The sequence below is a fragment of the Platichthys flesus genome, chromosome 11, assembly GCF_949316205.1.
Source record: "Platichthys flesus chromosome 11, fPlaFle2.1, whole genome shotgun sequence".
Lineage (NCBI taxonomy): Eukaryota > Metazoa > Chordata > Actinopteri > Pleuronectiformes > Pleuronectidae > Platichthys > Platichthys flesus.
The window spans coordinates 19,433,900-19,444,942 of NC_084955.1; the positions used below are offsets into that span (position 1 = coordinate 19,433,900).

Below are 11,043 nucleotides of genomic sequence, written 5' to 3' on the forward strand. Positions count from 1 at the left end.
CCCCGCCCATCTATTTTTCTAGTCCAGACTTGTTAAGATCTGCTCACAGATTCCTTTCAATTGATCACAGCAGGCATTTTGGAACACAGTGTGCCCCAGACTGGATCAACGCAATGGTGACCTTGCTCAATGCCTTTCGCTCAGCTTGGCAAAAGTAACACAACATGCATCAGTGCCCTTTTATACACATATTTGCACAAGCATGTCAATAACAAGCCATCACACACATATATTGCTATTGGCCTGCTGGTAAAGATGCATTTCATGAAACTGCATTGTTTGTTTCTGGCAATCTGTTGCATGTCATCCCCTCAGGAAATGAAGGCAAATAAAAACCATACCCTAAAGTTATGTGTTTCTGAATTTAGGTTTCATATTACTGAAGTTTTTTTTTAAACATACCAGAACCAAGTACAACATGATCACAATCCTGTTTCAGTGCCTTGAAATGCAAAAGAAGATTACGATTTTCAGCTTTCCTCACATCTGGACATGCCTCTGGCCTCAGGGGATGAATATGGTCCCCATTGTCCTGAACTCAGAGAAGTCCCTCTTGCATTCAAAGCTCCACTGATCAAACTCAGCAGGCTTTTTGCTTTGAAGTGCGGAGCCGAGGCCAGCAGAGGACACCATTTGTCCCTCGTTCATCTCCGCTCCTCTTCCCTGACCCCTCCACTTGAATCCGTGCTGCAGCTGTGTTTTCATTTATGGGAAACTGAGCAAACTGTGTCAGAAAATAAAGCTGCACAGCCTCCGTGAATGAAAAAGAGCAGCAAAAAGTTACATTTAATGATTTGAAGAAATGTAGAGAGACAAGTACACTTTGAAAATAAAGATTTTCTAAATAAAGGGGTCAGGGTCACCGAGGGGCAGAAGACATGTACCACTTAATGCTATTGACCATAGGGTGAATCCATTTTTTCCCCCTTATTCACTACATTTGATGTTGTACTTTTTATTATGAGCTCTTAGAAATAGGGAGAACATTCTCAAGAAATACAATTTTATGGCTTTAAATTACATGCAGCTATTGTGTAACATAAAAGGAAGGCGGTTCGATCCTCAGGCAAGATACTGAACCTCAAATTGCTCGACAGCTGCCAAAAACAGTGCTGCCCATGCACTGTATGAATGTGTTCATGGCTAAATGCGCTTTAAGTGGCAAACCAGTAAAGCACCATGTGAAAACAAACCATCCACCATGGCCTGCATTTCTGTGGAAGTTGTGCAATTACTCATCTGTACAAAACAACCTTTCGGTCTCACAACAAAACATGTTTACCATTTCTCTCTGTGTTAAAGGGCATCGCATGTAAAGTGAAAGAATGACTAACATGGTGACAGAGGTGTTTGTGCCCTATGAAATCATTCCTGTCAGGAACCAGAGATTGTTTTGAAACTCAGACAAGTGGAACTCCTTCGCTCGACTGTCCGCTGTTTCGCGAGGACCAGACGCGAACGGTAAAAACAGGAAAACCACAAGCATCCTGCCGTTTCAGCACTTCTGCTCCGTCTGTTCTTATAGGGTGTCTGAAACCTGAGCACTGCCCAGCAACAACAAAAAAACAAACTCCCAGCAATTTATCAGGTGCTAGCAAGCCCGTGACTGCTAGTAACCCCTCTGATAACACCCCTGCAGAGATTTTACCCCCCCATTACAGCCCCCGCTCCTCTCTCCTTCCTCTCCCTCCCATTCAGAGTTGGCACACAACACCAGGCTCTGCAGGGGCCTTCAGCCAAACACAAAAACAGCTTTTTTGTAAGCTTGTTATTGCAAATTGGGAGCACGCAAGACATGCACTTTCACGCCCTGTGCCTCCTTCAATTATTCAAGAGGAGATTATATGCACGCAAGCACAAGCTCATACATAAACCTACTGGCCACTTCATCACAAAAGTAATGGAGATTTAGTCTTCCTGAGGCATTGTGTGAGAGTGAAGGCATGTGAAAGCTGATTTGACGCAAGCGGAGGCCATTCAACGTAGCATTAGCATCTTATAGCTCAAATGATCGGCAATAAATGTGCAATTGGTCTTTTGCAGAGTGCCTGGTGTGAAAGTAGATGTGTTAAGTGGCGGTGAAGCCTTTTAACTATAAGGGACAGACTTCCTGGCTCTTACTCAGGTCACAGTTTTTAATGAGGGGGTAACTTCAGTTCACACACTTTACGGTTTTGTCTTGCATGCTAACTTACACCATGGGCCACATTTGGATTTGTCTGATTTACTTCCCTATTAAGAAAGGGAAGGTCTGGATAAGAGAGACATAAATGAGGCAATGGGATTCTAAGTCGGGCATTTAATAAAAAAAAAGAAAGGGACGATATTCTAAAGAAGTCTGCTTCAGTCTGCAGGCTACGACTTCTACCCCATCACGCAGAATGCATTATGCAAGATTTAGCAGAGATTGTGAAAATGAATCGTATATTAAATAATTAGTAGTAATGCTGTAAAATCTGAGGTTCTTGTGATTTTCAGTCCCATTTAATGTTTAATTTAACAATTCAAACAATTCAGACATCTATTATACTTTTTTTATATTATAAGGGGTTATTAGAGGGAAACTTCTAGTTTTCTATTTTAAAATGGCTCACACAAAATACGCATGACAACATTAAACATAAAAAGATATCAAAGCCCTCAAATTTGCTCAACCTTGACCAAAATCTACAATTTCTTTAATTTCAATGCATGTACAATAATATTGCTAATTTTTCCAAAAATATTTCTGTATTACTACTTAAAATACCCCACATTTTGAAATCAATAACTTTTAAAGAATAACATCAACATTTTTCACTCAGTCAAGGGATTATAATACATCTCCATCCACTGAAAGTTATACAATTAGTCACAATAAAATATCAGTATGAAAAGGACGTTGGGGTAAAAACAAGAGATGAAGAAGAAAGAAACTCAAAAATCACGTTTTTATTTATAGTCAGCCTTTTGAATATGTAATAATGATCCTTTTGCGGAATGATTCACGACTTAAGTCCGACTTCTTAATCTAAAACCCTCGATCACTATACACATGCCTGTTAGACACATGAGTCTTGTCCAACACGTCAGGTTCAAAGGACAGCTGAGGTCTACACTGGTAATAATGACACTATCAATACTGACCTATGTTCCTCCAGCAGCACGTCTCACCTTATCTACCTACACCTTTATGACACTCTGACCCCTGAAGGAACCACATCCCCTGACATAACCACACAGCTGGCATCTGCTCAAAGATAGATCATAACTTGATTGTGTTCTTAGATTTATTTTTGCTACTAGATGTGAGCTATGTGGACACATTTCTGATTTTGAAATGAACAACTCTCCACCTCTTGTTTTCAAATATGTGACTGACACCTACCCCCCCCACCCCCACCCCTCCCTGCGCAGCCTCTGACACGCTCGTGCAGAACACAGGACTCATTGTGCAGAGTTTCTTTATCATAATCACTATCTTTTAATGCAGTTAACGGAGGCGCTGATCAATAAAAGGGGCAGTGGCTCGTCAAGGTAACCACGTGTACGTGTTGACTTAAAATCCACCGTTTTTGCGTCACTCTGCCGGGGTCGAGCAGGATTATAAAAGCGACTCACATAGCCGCTCACACATTCCCGATTGATTCCCCTTCTGAGACCGAAGAAACAGGTAAGTTCCACATTTTTTAAATCTGAACTCCTCCCCGAGGTGGAGAAGTTTGGACTGTTGGTTTATTTTATTAGAACATCCGAATAAGCTCAGTTATCATTAACTGATTCCTCTCTTCAAGTAAGTTATCAAAGTCAAGCCCAGAATTCTATGAGAATCGAGCTTTTGGAGGTAAATTGATCGCGTTTTTAGGAAGAGAGGATCGTGCGTAAAAAGGGAGCTGTCCCCCCCCTCCGTGGTGCTGACGTACCGCGGCGCTACTTTTAAAGAGAACGTGTTTATATGTGATTGCCTCTGCCACGTGAAAAACGTCCTTTCAACCACAACCTGTCTCTGTGCCTTGCTCCTCAGACCCTCGCAGCCAAGATGAAACTCTTCCTCGCAGTTGCCGTGCTGATGATGGCCTTCGTCGCCTACACAGGTGAGATATACAGGTCCGCCGTAAATACAAACCTGTCACTGCTACGAGTTTCCTGTGAATAACCTTAACGTGTGTCGGTCACCCGCAGAGGCTCAGGAGGACACCATGGAAGACAAGTTCTCCAGATTTGGGGAGAAGATGTCCGAGCTGGGCCAGACCATGGCTGAGAAGGCCAGGTCCACCTTTGAAACTATTCACAACAGCGAGGCGGCAGTCAAAACCCGGTATGTGCGCGTGAGCACCCGCAGGAAAAAACCCGCACATTTGCACAAATGTCCCGCATGTTCAACTTTGACTTATGTGTTTTTTTATCTTGATGTCCTCAGCGGCTGGTTCGAGGAGAGGATGCAGCAGATCAAGGACTCGTTTCAGTGAAGTAGATGAAGAGATGGTGTCCCCCCCCCCCCCCCCCAACACAAACACACATCTTCACGATGGACACTCACATATCACTCACATCACCCTCTTGACCAGAAGCAACGTGAATGGTACCACCAATTAAAATAAAAGGTGTTCGGTGATAACATTAATATTTATCCTGTAAAGAAAATATGAAATTGCTCAATTTAATGCTTGGAAGCATATATGTTGTTTGATATGAATAAATGAACAATTCTGGTCTCTAAACTGTATGTCCTCTGTATTTCTTTTATAAACCCCCTGCATGTTAACAACTTGCATGACCATATTTAAATATATATTGCAGAGCTCTGAAATTTAAAATAAATTCAGAAATACACATGGTTTTCTGTAGTTTTGTATTCAGAGCCAGTGAAAATTAGAAATGGGCCACACAGTTATTCCTGTGTTTCCTTATGATATGTTATCATGTGTTCTTGATTGTCTATAAAGGTGCTGTGATATATATACATTATTTATTATAACAATTATTTACCCGTCAAGTCAAGCATTATCTTCGTTTTTTTAGTTGAGAGATACATTACGCGAGCTCAATTACCAATTCTTTATTTTTAATGTATCAGGTTTCATAAACTGCAAATTAAATGCAGAGGTATTTGTGTTGTATTTCCTCACTTTGAACATGTTTATTCTTAAAGTAATGGATCACTATTGAAGGTTTATTTTCATTAATTAACCGATTAAACACGATTTTAGATTCACTCATAATGTTCGTTTCTTTGCTTGTTTTCTCAGCCTGGTATCATCAAATGGAAAATGAATAACAGACAAATTTCCGAAGTCCTCTCACGTATCATTTCACACGACAAATGTCCTGAACAGTGAAATCCTGTGTGTATGATCATTTTAATGTTACATTTAAACTCACAAGTATCTAATTGTGCTTCATGGGGCAACAAAACTACTCACGTTGTGTCTTTGGATTATCCGGTTGTGTTCATTTCCATAGTAATTAGAAATGATCCTAAGCAGCCCTATATATTTTTTATGGAAATTAGTATTTTAGAGGAGGACAGTAAGAGAACACATTTAGTGGCTCGTTCTAAAACTTAACAGCACTTTGAAGATATGTGGATGAAACTGTGTCAATCCAAGAAGTTAGATTTAGACACCAACCCATCAACCTGTGATGGAAAGTACTTCAAATAATGAGTTTAATCCCAGGCTCAATAATGAAAGACCTCCGAAGCCGATCACCTAATTGAAGAATTGCCAGCAGCGTCTAAAAGATAATATCGTGATAAAAGTTTGTTTCAATAGCTGGTAGCAAAGGGCAAGTGCCAACATGGCTGCTTTTCAGGCATTTCACAACTCCCGGGCTAAAGTCACTGTTTATGCTGAGTTAATAATCCATCGGTCGTCCCAGTTCACTGAAATCAACTACGGTTAAGAGAACAGAGCGAGGGAGGTCAGAGGCTGGTGCACACAGGTCACAGGCCGCTCACTGTCTGGGCTGAAATCAGCTAAAGATCACTTTCACTTCGATCCCAATGAGGTGTCGCAGAAGAGTCCAGCTCGACGTCTCCGTTGCCCTTTCAGCAGTTTCATTAGTACAGATGTTCACTGAACCTGTCATGAAAAGATTGTGCTTCAGCTGTTGGAGGTGGAGGAAGATTCACCTCCTCAGGAAGCTGAACCGGACCCAGTGTGACACAGAGAAACGTCTGCAATGAATCCTTCTTTAAGATCTCACTGAGTGGCCAAATGAAAACTGAAAACGTGAGAGTCATATTGTTTACTTTTGGCTTCAATGACACTTTAATGATGGTTCTACAAGATCTCGGTTTTCTGTCATCACGTGATTTATTCATGTATTTAGTTTTTTTTTCTTTGTTGTGATGAATTTGAAGTAGAAATATCCATTATATAGCAAGCAAAAACATATAATTATGAATATTGGCTAAAATAACCCTCATGTCACATTCAAATTTGTAAAAACTAAATGCATATACACAGATGCAGTCTAATTTACAAGTCGTGTAAATAGATGCTAATATCAGACTCTAATTGGTGCTTTATACCGGCATGTGTTTCTTATACAATTTAATCAGGAAGGCCCATACGATACAATACAATTCAAATTACAGACAGTACCTAAAGCTGAATCCACCTGAATATCATGAAGGCAGAATTTACTGCAGGACTCTTAGCTACATTAGTTTTGGCTGGATGTACCTAATAAAGGGGAAACTGAATGTGTATTATAACAAATATGGCTGTTTTGATGCGTGATGGGAGGCTCGTGTCAGGGTCTCACACACGCACACGCACTCTGATCAGATGTTCAAACCCCGGCACACCATTTGATAACAATGAAAAAGGTTGATCCCGTGTGTTGAGACAGCTGCGTCCACTTCATCGCTCTGATCAGAACGCGCAGCCGGCACAGAGCCTGAGTAGTGACAAGATTAAATTGATCCTGTGGTGGACTCTGGTCACAGAACTGCTTGGCTTGGCTGAAACTGTTTATCTAAGTGACCCCCTCCTCCCTCCAGTCTCCACCAACACTGATATCTCTCCTGCAGGAACAGAGACTTTGACTGGCCTGGATACATAACAGCATCCGCCAAATGGGCTGAGGTATCTGGACCAATGGGCGTCAGGACAGTGAATGAACTCGGTTGATCTTGAAGAGATTTCAAGATTTTAGGTTTGTGCAGATTTTAAAAAGCAACGTGTCTTTCCAACATTGTAAGATCATAACACATAATCATAATTATAATCAATGGTTTAAACCTCAAAACCTAATTTGTAGCGCCCATGTGACGTGAATGGTGATTGAATTGCACTTAAAAAACCTGGATAATTTTATTAAAAAAGACACAATAGCTGGAGACAAACTCATAGGTAAGTCGGAAACTTTGCGTTGCTTTGTAACTTCCAAAGAGCTGTTGCAGTGATACCTCTTAGTTTTATGTCGATAAAACAATATGATGAAACCAAGACAAGAACAAACTGGAGTGGTCACCTGCTCAGGACCAATGTGCACTGGATCACCTAATACAAATAAAGTGTCTTGATAACACGGTTTTAGTTTAAACCTCTGCTGACCAGAGTCTGAGGAAAAGGTAAAATCGGCATTGTTCCTCCTCTGCCTGTGTTTGCTGTGTTGTTAATCCCTGGTTACATTTTACTTTGCAATCTGTGATTTTGTTGTGATTATGTTGTTGTTGATCGAGTGAAAATTCATAAAATGATTTCTGCAATGACCACATCTCGTCTCCGTGGTAGATGCGTACAGGGGTGCTCGTGTTCGGTCTCGTCTTACTGATGCAAGGTGAGGCTTTTACAAAATGTCTTCGGTCTCAGTTCCTTTAGGGTCGTGCTTGTTCCCAGCTTCATCTTTTCTTCCTCCTCTGCAGCGTGCGAGCCACTGTCGGCCCAAACGCTCGCCCCAGAACCACCCGACTCCCCGGGGATACTGCAGAGGCTGGTGGAGAAGGCCAGGTACTTTCTGACAGCTCACCGTCTGTGTGCACGCTGGACCTCTCTGTCAATGATTGGCGGTTATCAGAACCACTAGAAATGTAGTTTTTGGACACATCGATTGATAATGTGTGTGTGTGTGTGTATCTTATTACTCATCTGTGTACTTGTGCTTCTCGCAGGGAGGCAAAAGCTGAAGTCCAGGCCTACGGGGCGACAGCAGTGGGCTTCTTTGGCGCTTACTATGAAGACCACATCCAGCCTGTGACCCACAGCTATGCTGAGTGGGCCTCTAATGCCAGAAGCTCCATGTGGGAGAAGATCCAGACACGCTTAGACAGCTTCATGCCATTCAGATCCACTAATGCAACCGATCTAATGTAAAGGAAAAGCTCACAATAAAGTTTTTTTCTTGGCACGAGTGTCTTGTCTGTGGTTCCTGAACAGATCCTGGCTCAAGGTTTTCACTGGGCTCTACCCGTTGTGTCAAATACAGGAGGAATCAGTTTATAATAAAACTTTACATGAAAGCAGCTTTTCTGAAGGAAAATACATTTTTAAATACAAATGTAAATGTATAATTTTCAAGCATTTTTTGCAGAGCCCAATTGAAACAGCACAGTTTGCAGAGTGACGTTTCGCTGACCTTTGGTCTTATTGATTTTGGTGATTCATTCATCTCCTCTCTTGTGGCTGTGGCTGCTAAGGTTCAGCTCTGCTAAATGAAATGTAGAATTACAGTGAAGGGAGAGTGAGATATTACGGTAAAAGAAAGAGAGAGAAACAAAAGACAATTAAAACCATAATGGTGCAGATGATATATCACTGTAGGTCACTAAGTCGGTCTCAAGGGTATGTGGGTGAAAGGTTAGAATTGAAATCCCAGCATGCATTGCTTAGGGTTCAGCACTGTGAGTCTAGACGGGTCCTGGTTGATTGACCTGCTGACCATTTGACTCTGATTGGAGTCGACGTTATACAGTGACTAGCGACAGTTAATCTAATCAACTTTATCTTCAATTTCAGCAGCACGGCAGGTTTTTGAAAACGTTAATTATTTTTCTTTTGCCCTCAGAGACATGACGGTGATTTCATGCGTGCACTGTGACACCTCTCCAGTATCAGGCGGTCTCCAAGTGCACCGCCACACGAAAAACAGATAAACTTACAAACATTGCATAACCACCAAGTCATATTTCCACATACAGTATTTAAAGTGAATATCATGTACACTGGACTTTGTTTAGGTGAAAGTGTGTGTGGGTGTATGTGTGTGCATGAACATGCTCATGTGTGTGCGTGAGTGTGTGTGTGTGTGTGTGTCTGTGTGTGGGTGTCTGCTCATCAGATGACGTTTGTTTGCGGTCCCCCCCTATATCATCCTGTCCAGATGTGAGTTCCCAGTTACAGACAACTCGCTTTCAGAGAAGACTGTCACGTCCTGGATCTGTACGTCCAAACCCAGCAGCAGGTAACCTCTCTCTCCACTTCTGAACACAGTTCACTGAAATATCTATTTTTGCTAAACATTTAAAGTTCACAGTTTTTGCCTTCTGCAGCCTCATCAACTTTCTTTTTATTATCCTCTGAGGGTAAAATTCTCAATTATGGAAATTGATATGGATTCAAAAGAAGAAGAGTTTGATTTTGAACATTTCTTTTTTCTTTCGTTTCAGACATGAATGCAAAATACGTCTTGGCGCTGATCCTGGCCCTGCAGGGTAAGACAGAGTTGGATTTTTACTTTTGATGCAATTGACTGAATGTAGAAGCTTTGTTGCTCATGTTTCATTATTCCTATTTGTTGCAATAACTTACTTCTTACTTTCTCTGGGGGTGACCTGCAAGATAGAAAAAAAAATTGGCCTCAAAGGCAGAATCACACCGAACCCCAAACCAGCTGCAATTAACATAGCTCGCTCTATCAAATGAACACATTCTCATCAGATCTTCATTGGTTTTGACGTGTCAATCGTATCATCCTGTTTCATTCCAGTCTCCACGTGCCTGTGTGAGGTTCCCGCACCATCGCAGGAGCTTATCGACAAGTACGATGCGATGAGAACCATGTTCATCAGGAGGTTGATGCACGCCTACGGCAAGATCCAGGAGGCTGCTGCTCCTCTGGCGGCAAAAATCAGTGAAAGCGAGCGTGGACAGAGCGCCAAGACCTACGTGGATGATATTCAGGCCAAGCCCGCGTACCAGGCCGTCGTCAAGGTTGGCCAGTAAGTGCCCCCCCCCCCCACACACACACACACTGTTAGTTTCAGGGAATTATTTGCAACCGCCAATTATAAGGAGTGTGTCAATTTCAACTGCAAATGAACTTACTGACTGTATCGTTACTGATATTAATTCACAATTTCTTCTGATTATATAACACAGTAGGGTACTGAGTTGTAAAGAGATTTCTTTAACCCTGTGTTCTCCGTGTTCTGCACAGTGGCCTCGTTGAGGAGGCAGGACCCCTGGTAGACAAGGCCCGCACATCGGCGCTGGGCGTGTACGAGGAGTACATGCGTCCCCAGGTCGGCCAGTACTTGAGCGACGTCATCGACCACATCAAGGCCTACCTGGACCTGGTCATGCCCGCTGAATAAAGACGACCGACTTGAAAAAGCCGCCAGTCAGCGACCTGTAGTAGATCATAGCGAATAGAAACTTCACCAGTTTAGGCTGAGAAGAGCAATGCACAATGCAAATACATTCATTGGTCTCTTTCAAAAAAATCAGTATCAGTGCCAAATCGTGCAGAGGCTAAAACAGGGCAAACCAACGCCTTTGCAAATTGTGCATGTACAGTATTTTGTGTTTGATACACTAACCAAAAGTGTGTGATTGTGTATGTATATGGGTGAATGTGTTCAATAAAAAGAACTGGAAACTATTTGAAATGTGCTTTTTCCCTCATGAGGCTGAAGGTTTACTCTCACCTGAAGTTGTTCAGGGCTCCACCAGTAGTGCTCTATCATATAATGGTTTATAATTCTAAACATACATTTCAGTTAAGCAACAGAAACTCCAACAACTGTTTATGAGATCAAATAAAAAATGTAATTAAAACTTAAAATGAGTGCTTTACACTGTCAGTGACAAAGACACCTAATTACAGATGATATCA

At 41.8% G+C, this 11,043-nt stretch overlaps 3 protein-coding genes across 4 annotated transcripts; all 3 read left to right on the forward strand.

Moving 5' to 3' along the window:
• The first annotated feature begins 3,467 nt into the window (after window positions 1–3,467).
• On the forward strand, window positions 3,468–4,700 carry apoc1 (apolipoprotein C-I). The gene is made up of 4 exons (XM_062399741.1): window positions 3,468–3,652; window positions 4,004–4,073; window positions 4,162–4,297; window positions 4,400–4,700. Exons 2-4 carry the CDS (start codon window positions 4,019–4,021, stop codon window positions 4,446–4,448), a joined length of 240 nt encoding a protein of 79 aa, XP_062255725.1. The 5' UTR covers window positions 3,468–3,652; window positions 4,004–4,018; the 3' UTR covers window positions 4,449–4,700.
• A 2,752-nt stretch (window positions 4,701–7,452) lies between these two features.
• On the forward strand, window positions 7,453–8,337 carry apoc4 (apolipoprotein C-IV). Its single transcript, XM_062399740.1, has 4 exons — window positions 7,453–7,561; window positions 7,725–7,770; window positions 7,856–7,940; window positions 8,102–8,337. Exons 2-4 carry the CDS (start codon window positions 7,725–7,727, stop codon window positions 8,301–8,303), a joined length of 333 nt encoding a protein of 110 aa, XP_062255724.1. The 5' UTR covers window positions 7,453–7,561; the 3' UTR covers window positions 8,304–8,337.
• Window positions 8,338–9,235: 898 nt separating this feature from the next.
• apoa2 (apolipoprotein A-II) lies at window positions 9,236–10,809 on the forward strand. 2 transcript variants are annotated; one of them, XM_062399737.1, is made up of 4 exons: window positions 9,236–9,390; window positions 9,596–9,640; window positions 9,916–10,147; window positions 10,366–10,809. In XM_062399737.1, the coding sequence occupies exons 2-4, from the start codon at window positions 9,598–9,600 to the stop codon at window positions 10,520–10,522; spliced, it is 432 nt and encodes a 143-aa protein (XP_062255721.1). In that variant the 5' UTR covers window positions 9,236–9,390; window positions 9,596–9,597; the 3' UTR covers window positions 10,523–10,809. The 2 variants fall into 2 exon arrangements, with proteins under 2 accessions (XP_062255721.1, XP_062255722.1); XM_062399738.1 differs by lacking the exon at window positions 9,236–9,390 and having other exon boundaries at window positions 9,591–9,640.
• The last annotated feature ends 234 nt before the right edge of the window (window positions 10,810–11,043 follow it).